Source organism: Hyla sarda, chromosome 3 (assembly GCF_029499605.1).
Source record: "Hyla sarda isolate aHylSar1 chromosome 3, aHylSar1.hap1, whole genome shotgun sequence".
NCBI lineage: Eukaryota > Metazoa > Chordata > Amphibia > Anura > Hylidae > Hyla > Hyla sarda.
The window spans coordinates 264,007,396-264,019,755 of NC_079191.1; the positions used below are offsets into that span (position 1 = coordinate 264,007,396).

The window sequence follows — 12,360 nt, forward strand, 5'->3', positions numbered from 1 at the left end:
AACATACACTGGTTCGGATGTCTCCGTTCCGGATATTGTGTAGATAACAGAGTAAAGTTTGGGTGCACAGCACCGCTCACCAATCGATGTCCTGTGGAGTGTGGTCGGGCTGGCACGGAGGTATCCGGCTCAGAGGAAGGTGCCCGTCTGCTCGTGGATAGAAGCGATTCCAGTAAAGCGACTGGCATGGAGAGCTCTCTGGCCATAGGGGATGTAGTTGCCACAAGTGGAGGATGAAGGATGATAGTGGTATGGGAGCGGTGGCCGGCGTTCCTCGAGTGACTGATGCGCTGTGCGCGCGCAAATGATGGGGGCATCCAGCTGTTGCAAGTAGATAGTTAGGAATAACAGGTTGGCATGTAGTGAAGATATGGTTCCCAATGCTGATATAGTTTACTATATTTTATTAGGCCTTTCTGGGTGAAGGCATCACCTTTAACCTCGGGTTCACTTTCCCATTATCCAAGTGAGCTGCACAATTTTCTCTTTTTTCTCGATTTGCTAGAAACAACAGATGGAATATGAGGACTAGGTCGCAAGGTCCATTCTGAGCCTGGTCACGTACTCAACGCCTGAACGGACCCTGCAACCTAGCTCTCATGACCAATTCCATCTGTAGTTTCTAGCAAATGCCCTTTCTGCACTCCTACCATTTCATATTTTTATTATATATATATATATATATATATATATATATATATATATATATATATATATATATATAAAAATATGAAATGGAAGGAGTGCAGAAAGGCGATTTGCTAGAAACTACAGGTGGAATTGTCGAGGACAAGGTCGCACGGTCCGTCGTTCTGAGCATACTCGACACCTGAACAGACCCTGCGACCTAGTCCTCATGACCTGTAGTTTCTAGCAAATGTCCTTTCTGCACTCCTTCCCATTCATATTTTTTATATTATTTCATATATATTGCATATAAAAAAATGAGCTTTTTGTATCAATATGTGAAATAGTATCAATGGCTAAATAGGAAGTATGAGAATTAAGAATGAGGTTACAAACTCAAAGATTTAATTAGATATAAATGTAAAGAAAAAGACCTTACAATATGTTCTTGATAAATTACTATATGTTAACGAGGTATTGTGCGATATGACTGATTTTATATATATAGTAAATTTGAGTAGCCGTATTAGCCCAGTGATGCAGATGCAAATCATAAAATGTTGCAGTATCTTGTAATACCTTTTTTATTGGACTAACAGCATTTTGTAGAGACAAGCTTTTGGGATTCCTCATTGTGAGCTTAGATTTGCTTTGGACCTGATAAAGGGAGGAATCCCAAAAGCTTGTCTCTACAAAATGCTGTTAGTCCAATAAAAAAGGTATTACAAGATACTGCAACATTTTATGATTTGTAATATATATATATATATATATATAATTCTTATAAGTCTTAGAACCTATTCTCCATTCTTATATTTTCCTTTTCTATTTTCTCTTTCCCATCTATTGACACTATTTGGTCTTGTATATTCCCAGTGGAAATACATACCCCATCCAGATCCAGTCCAGGTTACACCTGTTACCTGGCAAACAAATTGATGCAGGGGTTATATAATGCTATAGTTTTCAAGGGCATTTCATTCATAATACTGGAGCCATCAGCTATTGTAAAAGGGACCTGGCTCCCCAAAATGCGTCTAGCTGGCCACCCTTTTATCGCAAGCACCCCAATACAGGCAAGCTTGAATCACTATTCACCCTTACTCCTTACTTCAACACTCTAAACTTTGGAGAACATCATCCCACCAGCGGAGCGTGCGCTCCCCAGAACCGTGCGCTCCCCAGAACCTCACTTACTTTGCTGATTGAAAGAAGGAGCACCTTTCATTGGCACCACGGGTAAGAGGTACTGGGTACCAATCCCCACTCCACTCGTGACTTTAATTCAAACCAACCCTGTGCCGCCAGGGTAGAGTGGGCTGCAAACAGGGGGGCTACAATGCTGCAGAGGGCACTTACCCTGCTATATATCAGTTACCGGTAGCGCAATCACACTATAGTGTGGGACAAAAAGTGTGCACTTGCAGCACTGCATATTGACTTTAACTTAATCCCACTACAGCGAGATACAAAAGTGTGTATCTACAGTGCGACCCATCAGAGACCTTGCTAATACTGTAAGTAATTGCTTACATTTTGGGGAACATTAACTAGTTGTTTGCTATTTAATCAAGTTCATGATTTTTTATTAATTCAATTTTTATTGCTTTTATTTTAATTGTCTGTTATGTCCAATGCAAGGGCCCTGCAGAGGACACCGTAGCATAATTATTAACCAATAAATAATTTTAGACCACATCTGACTTATTCTACGTATATCCTTTCCTTTATTCATTACAGTAACAAGCAGATGAAACAATCCATGTGTGGTGGACTTTTATTACTGTTGTTTATGGAATGCATAGGCAGCATTTCATGGCACCAGTAAAGAAGATGACAAATCTTTTGAAGTCAAATTGTGCAATAAAACCAGCAAGTCAAATTTTTTTTTTGTTTACCCTCAAATTTGCAGCAAAATCTGCAACTGCAAATTTTAGGTTTTTCTTTTTTGCATACTGTCAGGAAATACACAGAGGCAAATTTGCACCGAACCCAGTAACATTTAATGTGCATCTGGCCTGAGAATTGTTTGTGGTTTTTCTGAGGGAACTTCCAACCAATCTGACCCATGTGAACTTGCCCTAAAGGGTATGTTCACACTGAAGTATTGAAGAGGAATCATTTTGGTCGGGGAATTCAGCTAGTCTGCTGTCTTCTCATTGGCATAGAATTTGTAGAGGAATTTGATGCAGAAATCTGAGGGAGGATCAGTAGTACTACAACTAACAATGGGCTGGCTCTCAATGCTCCTTTACAAAATTCTGTGCAAAAATTCCTTGTCAACGCTTCATGTTGTCAGGAAAAATGAAAGTCCCATTGGCTTCAATGGGCTTTTACCTGTGGATACAGCCAGAGGAATGAACATGTTCAATCTTCTGGTGAAATAAGATTCTGCTTTGGACTTGCATCTGCAGAAATTGCTCGGTGTGAACAGAGCAACGTAAAGAACGTTAAAGGAGTACTGCTGCCTTAGACCTCTTATCCTCTGGCTCTGCGTGGCTAAAGCTTGTGTCGGTTGCAGTCACTAATAGGTAGACACACTCGTCCTCCATTCAGCTCTATGGGATGGTCCGGGATGCACAAACACTGCAGCTCCACCTCTCCCATAGAGATACATGGAGGGAGCATGTCGGCCTCAGCGTCATGCTGTGGTCAACGGGCCTCCTGCATGGGGAGAGCCGCGGCAGACCAGGGGCCCTGCCCTGTAAATAGAACGGTCATTCAATGCGATATTGGAGCAGAACAATGTTGCAGAATTACGCGAGTAAATTCCTTGTCAATTTCTCAGTTTGATCATTCTCTAAGGCTATGTTCACATGGTGGACATTCTGCTATTAACTCAAAATTCGTTCTTTTCAAAGCACAGAATTCTACCAAATTCAAAGCCCCATTAATGTCAATGGGATTCTGCCCAGAATTCAGCAAAATTCAGACATGGAAAGTTGAATTTCCGCTGCAGAATTTCCGCAGTGGAAATTCTACCATGTGAATGGGACAGCTGAATCCCCATTAAATTCAATGTGCAGTTCAATTTGTGGAATTTCCGAGCAGAATTTTCTGTTTAATTCCGCTTAGAAATTCCTCCATAAGAGCATAGCCTAAGGCTGTGTTTACACTGGCAGTTTTTTTAGAATACTGCCACTGCAGTTTGAGCCGAAGCAAAAAGTGTATTCGCTAGGCATGCAAAATATAAGAGAAGAAAGACTTCTTCCTCATGGATCCATTTCTGGGTTTGGCTCATAAACTGTAGATATCCTACTTGTGACTGATTTTTTTTTTTTTCACATTTTTTTCCCTAGTTGAAAATCTGTAGCAGATCTGTTGAAATCTGTTGTGGATTTTCTGCTATGGAAAACCGCCCCCCCCCCCCCCCCCCTCCTTTTCAACGTACACCTAGAGTGATATTTCCTTTGATTGTTGATTGCATGCATAGTTGATTTATTTTCATGGAGGCTGCCATCACAAAAGGCATTTTTTTTTTTGGGAACTGCCAGTGTGGTTTTTGCGTTAAGTAAATTCAAATGAAATGGTAAATATTAAGACGGGACTCATACTTTTACTTTAAACTGGATCCACTTCTGGCTTTAGCTTTAAAAAATCTAGCCTGTGTTATGGTAGCCTAAACCATTTTGTGTTGATGAGGTAAAAGCTTTTAGTTGTCTAAGCAAATCTTATCTGGATTATCTTGTTTTTTCGGATTACAGGGTCTCTACCCAGAATCACATGGGCTTGTGGACAACAAAATGTATGATCCTCACCGCAATGCATTATTCACACTAAGAAATGCAGAAAAATTTCACCCTTCTTGGTACCAAGGAGAACCTGTATGTATAAATAAATAGAATTGTGATAAACTCCTTTCTATTCTGATAAAACCACCTCCATTCACGGCAGGGACATACTGTGTGTTTTTCTCCACATTTTTGATCCTAAATTGTGTTTTAGTTTTAAATTAACATTAATTTAAAAAACTGATTTAACAACATGTTTTTGACATGTTGATCAGACATGTCACAAGTGGTTAATCGCACCGGGTCACCCTCCTGGGACCCACTGCTATTTAAAGTCATTAGCCTGGAGAAGTGGGCCAGCTGAGAGATCCGTATATGTACATTATTTTAGAGGCCAATGTGTAAAAGTCTATGTAGAGAAATGGACAGATCTCTAGGTTGGCTGGGGAGCAGAGCAAAATGCCAACCACTTTCTTGACTAATAGCTCATGATAGCAGCGAGTCTAAGGAGTGAGACCTGGTGCGATCAACAACTTTTGACATGCCTGATTAACATATCAAAAGCTGTTATTAACAGTGTTATTAACAGTGCTACAACTGTTTCTTAAAGAACTTAAGATAATGTCACACACACATTTACAAGTGTCTGACAGGCTGATTGCATTGTACATGGTGTTTTTTTATTTTTATTTGGTATGTATTATTTTGGTGCATGTTAATTTATACTGCGCTTCTTCGCATTTCTTGAGATGTACTATATTTATCATCGTATAACACGCATTTTGTAAACTAAAATATGAATCTAAGACCCTACCTGCGTGTTATACCTCAGTCCCAGCGTATAACGCGCAGCAAGGAGCTGCTCAATCTTCCTCTCTCTGATGCAGGGAACTGAGTGATAATGTCATCAGCACAAGTAGAACGCAGCATTGGGCCTCTAAAATAATGTACATAAAGTCTCTTCCTGTCTCCAGATTAACTCCTTCTTGAGCCATGAAATACATGTACGTCATGGATCATGTGAGGTCAGTATGGCGCGGGTCCATGTCATACTTGGCAGATGCCCGCTGCTATGAGAAGCTGACATCTGCCGGTAATGACGGACATTGGAGATCACTCCAATGTCCGTCATATAAATGGTTAAATGCCGTTATCAATAGCGAACACTAATGCTATTTCCTGGTATCTAGTGGTTCCATCGTGATGTAATTGCGGGCAGACAATGGGTTGCCCTACCTGGTCCTTGGTGTCCTCTGTGATTGCATAAAGGGGTATTCTGCCCCTAGACATCTTATCCCCTATCCTTTGGCGGGACCCCCGTGATCTCGGCTGTAGCACCCCGCTGTCATTACTGCACAGAGCTAACTCGCTCCGTGCATGATGACGGGCAATACAGGGGCCATCACGCCCCCTCCCATAGACTTGCATTAAGGGGGCGGGCTGTGAAATCATGAGCGGGCGGAGCCGTGACATCATGATGCTCCGGCCCCTGTATTGCCGTCATTACGCATTAAGCGAGTTAGCTCTGTGCAGTAATGACAGCGGGGTGCTGCAGCCAATCATCCTTTGGATAGGGGATAAGATGTCTAGGGGTGGAGTACCCCTTTAAGGGGTCCTTAGGCAGCCCATAGCAATTGAACATAGATAGCATGGATCAATGTAATGCAATAGCATTATGTTGATCTATGTAAAACAAAAAAATAAAAAAAACTGTGTATGTGTGTGTGTATGTATATATGTGTGTGTGTGTATATATATATATATATATATATATATATATATATATATATATATATATATCTATCTCTAAACGGGATGAGTATTTAACTCAGGGAGAGTTCACCACTCCTTGTGTGACGGAGCTTTCAAGGACCACTAACTGGAGCTAAGCTGATACCAGGGAACATCGCCTGAAAAGGGGATGTAATGAGCTGATTTGCATATTCCGCTACCCAGAATGCCTGCGGAGTGCTTAGTGGCCCTTGAAAGCTCCGTCACACCAGGAGTGGTGAACTCTCCCTGAGTTAAATACTCATCCCGTTTAGTTGGTCTAAGGCCCCTCATCTCAGCCAAGTCAGATTACCCTGCCCTGTACTGACAAGGGGCAAGTACCCCGAAAAAGCTGTCCGCAGATGGGTGCTCTTTCCTTCAAAGGAGAGAGAGTTCTGGCTTGGCATTAATCCCTATTAGCTTTTTATATTCTGCAACTGGAGCTAAGCTGATACCAGGGAACATCGCCTAAAAAGGTGATGTAATTAGCTGATTTGCATATTCCCCTGTGTGTGTGTGTGTGTGTGTGTGTGTGTATGTGTGTGTGTGTGTATATATATATATATATATATATATCTAATAAAAATATACTGCCTCATAATAAAAATTACACTACTATTAGGAGATTACACTTTGTCATTGTAGTGATTTATTTAGTATAAGTTCAGTATATTACTACCTAAGATTGCATTTTAGCATGACAGAAGTATTATATACTGCAAGATGGTTTCGGACATAACACTAGATGTACCACTAGTATCCTGAAAACCCATATGATACTTTAAAGCGTACCTGTCTGATCCCACACACACAAAAAAAAAATAATTATATGTAACTTAGTACCTAATCCTGACAATGTACATCTCATTTTTATGCCTCTATCACCTAAATTTATTATAAAAATACCTCTTTTCATTAGCTCACTGTGTTAGAAATCCTCTCAGGAAGAGGCGTGTCCCTCCCTTGTGGTGGTGGCAGGTGATTGGTGTGTCTGCTCATGCAGGCTTGTCCATGACTCATCTCTTGCTGATGCTGCTGCAGGACTGGTTAGCATACCAGTAGGTATGAGGCCCCTAGTGGTGGGATTTCAGAGGCCGTTTTCTTTATTATATATTTCTGGGAAGATGGGAACAAGGGTCGGCGGGATGACCCTGAATCACATGCAGCCTATCAGCAGCCAGCCACCCCTGTGATGTCACAGCCCAGTGCAATTTTGAGTGTAGTACCGGTATCAGCTAGCCATCGTGTCTCGACCAGCAACCCATCTGTTTTCATGGATTGGTTAACACGGTCATCCACTTCATAACAAGTGACATCTGACACCCTCAGTCAACATTTGGTGGTTTCCTCAGACACAACCCTTAGTTGGCATGGCCTGGGAGCAGTCCCTGTCCTCCTATTGCCTATGTCCTATGCTGTTCCCTCCCCCACAGAAGTATCTTATGCTGTGGTTTCAGCTTCACTATTTAGTGAGGATGATCTAGAGGACAGATAGCAGCTACTGCCCAGCCAAAAAGTGGAGGAGACATCCGCTGCTTCCTCCGCTTGGCGGGTAAGTAGTGATGAGGAGAGTGACGTGGGAGGTGGTGTTGCAAGCGTTTAGGCTCCTGAAGCAGACACTGTTGAGGAACCTGAGGAGGACATCAGTGATGTGCAGACACAACTTGATGAAGAAGCCGATCGCACTTGGGAGCCGGGTGCAGAACGGGCTTCATCATCATCATCATCATCATCAGGAGAAGAGGGTTGCAGGTTGCCCTTGAGGCAGCAGCTGAGCCAGCAAGGTGGCAGAAGTGGAAAGTCTGGAGCCAAAGGTGCCCGGGGTAGACCACCTGTTTGCGACAGCCTACCTTCCCGGGAGGTAGTGAAATGGGTTGCTGGAGTCGGTGGTGGTAGCAGTCAATCAGTGCGAACTGTTGGTGGGAAAATCAGCTACTCGGCGGTGTTTCAGTTTTTCATCAAGCATCCGGAGGATTTTAACCTGGCCACATGCAAGATGTGTCGGCAGAAGGTGAAGCGTGGCCAGGGTCCCAATGTTGGCACCACGGCCATGCGTCAACATATGCAGCATCACCATAAAGCAGCCTGGTAGAACCATGGCATCGATATGGTGGTCCAGCCTGCTGCATCACCCAGTGGCACGCCGCTCCCTGTTTCAGCCAGCCAAGGCCCACCACCTCAGCTGAAGGGAGCTGTGAGTCATACCCATCTTATATCTCTCCAGATGCTCCTGTTTCTCCTACTTCGACTCAGTCATTCCGCCAGCAACCCATCGCTGAATGTGCTCCTGTCCAAGTTGCTGTTTGCTACAGTCCCTCCGTTTTCAAGTGGTGGACTCTGCACCTTTCAAAGAACTTATGGCTTGTGCTGAGCCAGGTGGAGAGTCCCAAGCCATCATTTCTTTGCGAAGAAGGCAGTACCAGCCCTGCACTATTTTGTGGAGCAGAAGGTGGGCCAGTCCCTGAGCCAGTTGGTGTGTACCAAAGTGCATGGCAGTGCCGATGTGTGGAGCTGTAACTACGGTCAGTACATGTCCTTTACGACCCACTGGGTAAATGTGGTTCCTGCACAGCCATAACAGCAACTTGGACAGGACACATCGCTTCCGCCTCCATGCTCTCAGGCCATTGTTCCTGTGACAGTGTGCGACTCCACTTCCTTATGCTCCATGGTGTCCTCAGCCTCCACTGCACAGACAAGTCTCAGTGCCCCTTCAGCATACCATGTGTGCAGGGCACGGTGGTTTCACGCTGTTCTTCTTCTTACTCCACGAAAACTGAGATTGGGTACCATAGTCACCGACAATGGGAAGAACATCTTGTCTGCGCTGCGACAAGGAAGCCTGAGATATGCGCCCTGCATGGCAAACGTGTTCAATCTGGTTGTCAAGCGGTTCCTGAAGTGTTCCTCCCATCTGCAAGACATCCTAACAATGTGAAGGAAACTTTTCATGCATTTCTGCTACTCGTACACCACAAAGCACACCCTCCTTGAGCTGCAGCGTCAGAACGGTATCTCCAAACATAGTCTGATATGTGACATTTCCACACATTGGAATTCCACCATTCCTCCATATGTTGGAGTGACTATATGAACAGAGAAAAGCCATCACTGATTTCTTGAAGATCCATGCGGATAGGGGAACTCCCCTGTGTAAGCTCAATGTCAACCAGTGGCAGATCATACGTAACACCTGCCATTTGCTCAGGCCCTTTGAGGAAGCCACATTATTAGTCAGCCGCCAGGATTACGGGATGAACTACATCATTCCACTGCTTCATTTACTACAACAGTGTTGGAAACGATGGCTGGTCAGGGCACTGGAGATGTGGGGCCTACATCCCATGGCCCCATGAGCCCTGTGGGGGCTGAACTGGAGGAAGAGGGGGAGGGGCACAGTGGAGCACAGTTTAGGTTTTGCAAGATGGGTGGTTTTTGTAGCCATCTGACAGGAGAAGAGGAGGAGCAGGAGCTGCCAGAGGAGCTAGAGGGTTATGAGGAAGGCGAGACAGAGGACCCAGACACATCGTGGCAGAATGCAGGGGAGATGGAGGCAGGGAGTCCCTCCGAGCCACTTGCACAAATGGCACGATGCATGCGCACTTGCTTGCGTAATGACGGCTGAATTGTCACCATTCAGCAGCGGGATGATTTCTGGCTCTCCACCTTATTGGACCCTCGCTACTGACACAAAATGGGGGCCTTTTTTACACCCACTGAGAGGGAGGACAAACTAACTTACTACAGAGACATCCTATGTAGTCAATGGCCATCGTCCATCCTCTCGCAGGTCTGACTTGGATGGATAGTGCAAAACATATTTAAGGTGCTGCTCCCCAGTTAGACATTCCTTGGCACCAGACCACAAGTAAGTATTGAGGATATGTATTAGCTAAAACGTAACTTTTCTTAGGATAAAATATATGTACCCCAACATTTTTTGAAATCAAACAAAAGGAAAGGTGTGCAAAAAACACTGTGCCACCTACACCACCAAGTATTGATGTGATGCAAAGACCTCTATGGTCTCCTCATGCTTCCACCACCTCCACGCTGTGTAATTCAGCCACTATATGGTCTCCTCATACCATGCCACCTCCAGGCTCTGTCATTGTGCCCATCTGCGACAGTGATTCTAATAACGACGCCTCTAAATCTGCATGTCATACTGAATAACAGTATTATTTCACTAACCCAGCACATACCCTATGAGTGCTACAGCAAGGCAAAGTGTTCTATGCCCCTATTGAGGCTCTCTGTAGGCCAAAAATAGCTGTTTTTTTTAATACAGATTCGCCACAAATTCGGACCGAACCAAATTTTATCTCTGATGTGTTTGGAAGACTATAAAGGTGTTTTTTTTTTTTTTCAATCAGAGGTTGGGGCCTACACCATATTAATTCTTCTAAAATAGACATGAGATTTGGACTATTGTGTTAGTGAGGACACACTACACACAATGTTATATCACGCATGCTGTGAATACACTGGGAGAAAAAAGTGTTGGTCTGCTACAAACTGGCATGTACTTGGGTCTTACCCTTAGGGTAAACATTGAAGCTAATGGCTAGCAAAATCAGCTGCACAAAATATGCAGCAGATCCTATACGTGTTAACATACCCTTAAAGGGGTATTCCAGGCAAAACCTTTTTTTTATATATATCAACTGTCTCCGGAAAGTTAAACAGATTTGTAAATTACTTCTATTAAAAAATCTTAATCCTTCCAATAGTTATTAGCTTCTGAAGTTTTCTGTCTAACTGCTCAATGATGTCACGTCCCGGGAGCTGTGCATGATGGGAGACTATCCCCATAGGAACTGCACAGCTCCCGGGACGTGAGTCATCAGAGAGCAGTTAGACAGAAAACAACAACTCAACTTCAGAAGCTAATAACTATTGGAAGGATTAAGATTTTTTTTATAGAAGTAATTTACAAATCTGTTTAACTTTCCGGTGCCAGTTGATATATAAAAAAAAGTTTTGGCCTGGAATACCACTTTAATGTAAAGTTTATAGTATATCAATGCTGAAGCACCCCCATACAGCAATGGCAGTATTTCGCATCAGTATGCCAAAACCAGGGGTGTGTCCAACACATGGAGGAGAAATTAATTTTTTTTATTATACTTTTCCTCTCTGTTTGCTCAATGCTTTTGGCTTACACATGCTAACAGAACATTCTGCCCAAAATACTTTTATGTGAAAGTGACCTTAATTGTACAATTTCTGAAGTGGAGTCCTCTAGTATTGTTGTTCTATTGTTTTTTTCTTTTTTTCTTTTTCTAGGTATGGATAACTGCCATGAAGCAAGGGTTAAAGACAGCATCTTTCTTCTGGCCAGGATCGGATGTTAAGTTAAATGGAACATATCCAAATATTTATAAAGAATACAATGGGTAATTACAAGCTGTACTGCAGTTTTAATGTTTTTCTACATCGCTCAAAGTCTTGGAATGGGCCAAAGAGTGACACTTGGCAATTGTGTAATTCCCAGCATTTATAATAAAACAAAGAAGCCCTAATATGCTTAAAATACTTTTAAAAGGAACCTGTCACACTAAAAACTCCGTCAAATCTGCAGACAGTATGTTATGACAGCAGGAACTGAGCAATTTTATATATACCTTTGGGGGAAAACTTGTCATTTACTCTTAGAAATGTGTATTATTTGTGCATGTAGAGAGCTGTCCATCATTGAGTAGAAGCACCCACTTGACTACTTTACTCATTTTGGGCGGTCTTACACACTCATACACACAGGTGGCTGTTTCTGAGCTATCCATCAATTTCTCTGCATAGACTTCAATCCAGAGAAATGTACGGATCTCTCCATTGGCTGAGGAGCAGAACGCTGGGCCACCTGCTTCCCTGGCTAATAACTCACGATTGCAGCGGGTCTCAGGAGTTAGACCCTGTGTGCGCAACATGTCAAAAGATATTTTAATGACAGTAACACTTTAGGGATACTTTTACTAGGGCAACCATTACTTCTTTTAATGAGGTACTTCAGAGTTTTAACTTTTTTTTTAAAATCATGCCCAGGCTGCCAGCATTAAAACAAAAAAAGCTCTACTTACCTCCTGCCACTTCCCCAGTGCCTCCGATATTATTGCTGTGGTCTCTGATGCAATCATCTTTCTGGTGGCGGGGGTCGACGTGTCGGACTGCATGCAGACTGCATGTCCGGCCTTGAAGTATGATTAGCTGAGAGTAAGTGTGACATATTAGG

The 12,360-nt window shown here is 43.1% G+C and overlaps 1 protein-coding gene across 1 annotated transcript in view; it reads left to right on the forward strand.

Moving 5' to 3' along the window:
* ENPP1 (ectonucleotide pyrophosphatase/phosphodiesterase 1) overlaps positions 1-12,360 on the forward strand; it is a 149,839-nt gene that overhangs the window by 69,669 nt on the left and 67,810 nt on the right. Inside the window, exons 8-9 of the mRNA XM_056566561.1 lie at positions 4,332-4,451; positions 11,418-11,527. Coding sequence (XP_056422536.1) covers positions 4,332-4,451; positions 11,418-11,527 — 230 coding nt within the window. The remainder of the gene's footprint in view (positions 1-4,331; positions 4,452-11,417; positions 11,528-12,360) is intronic.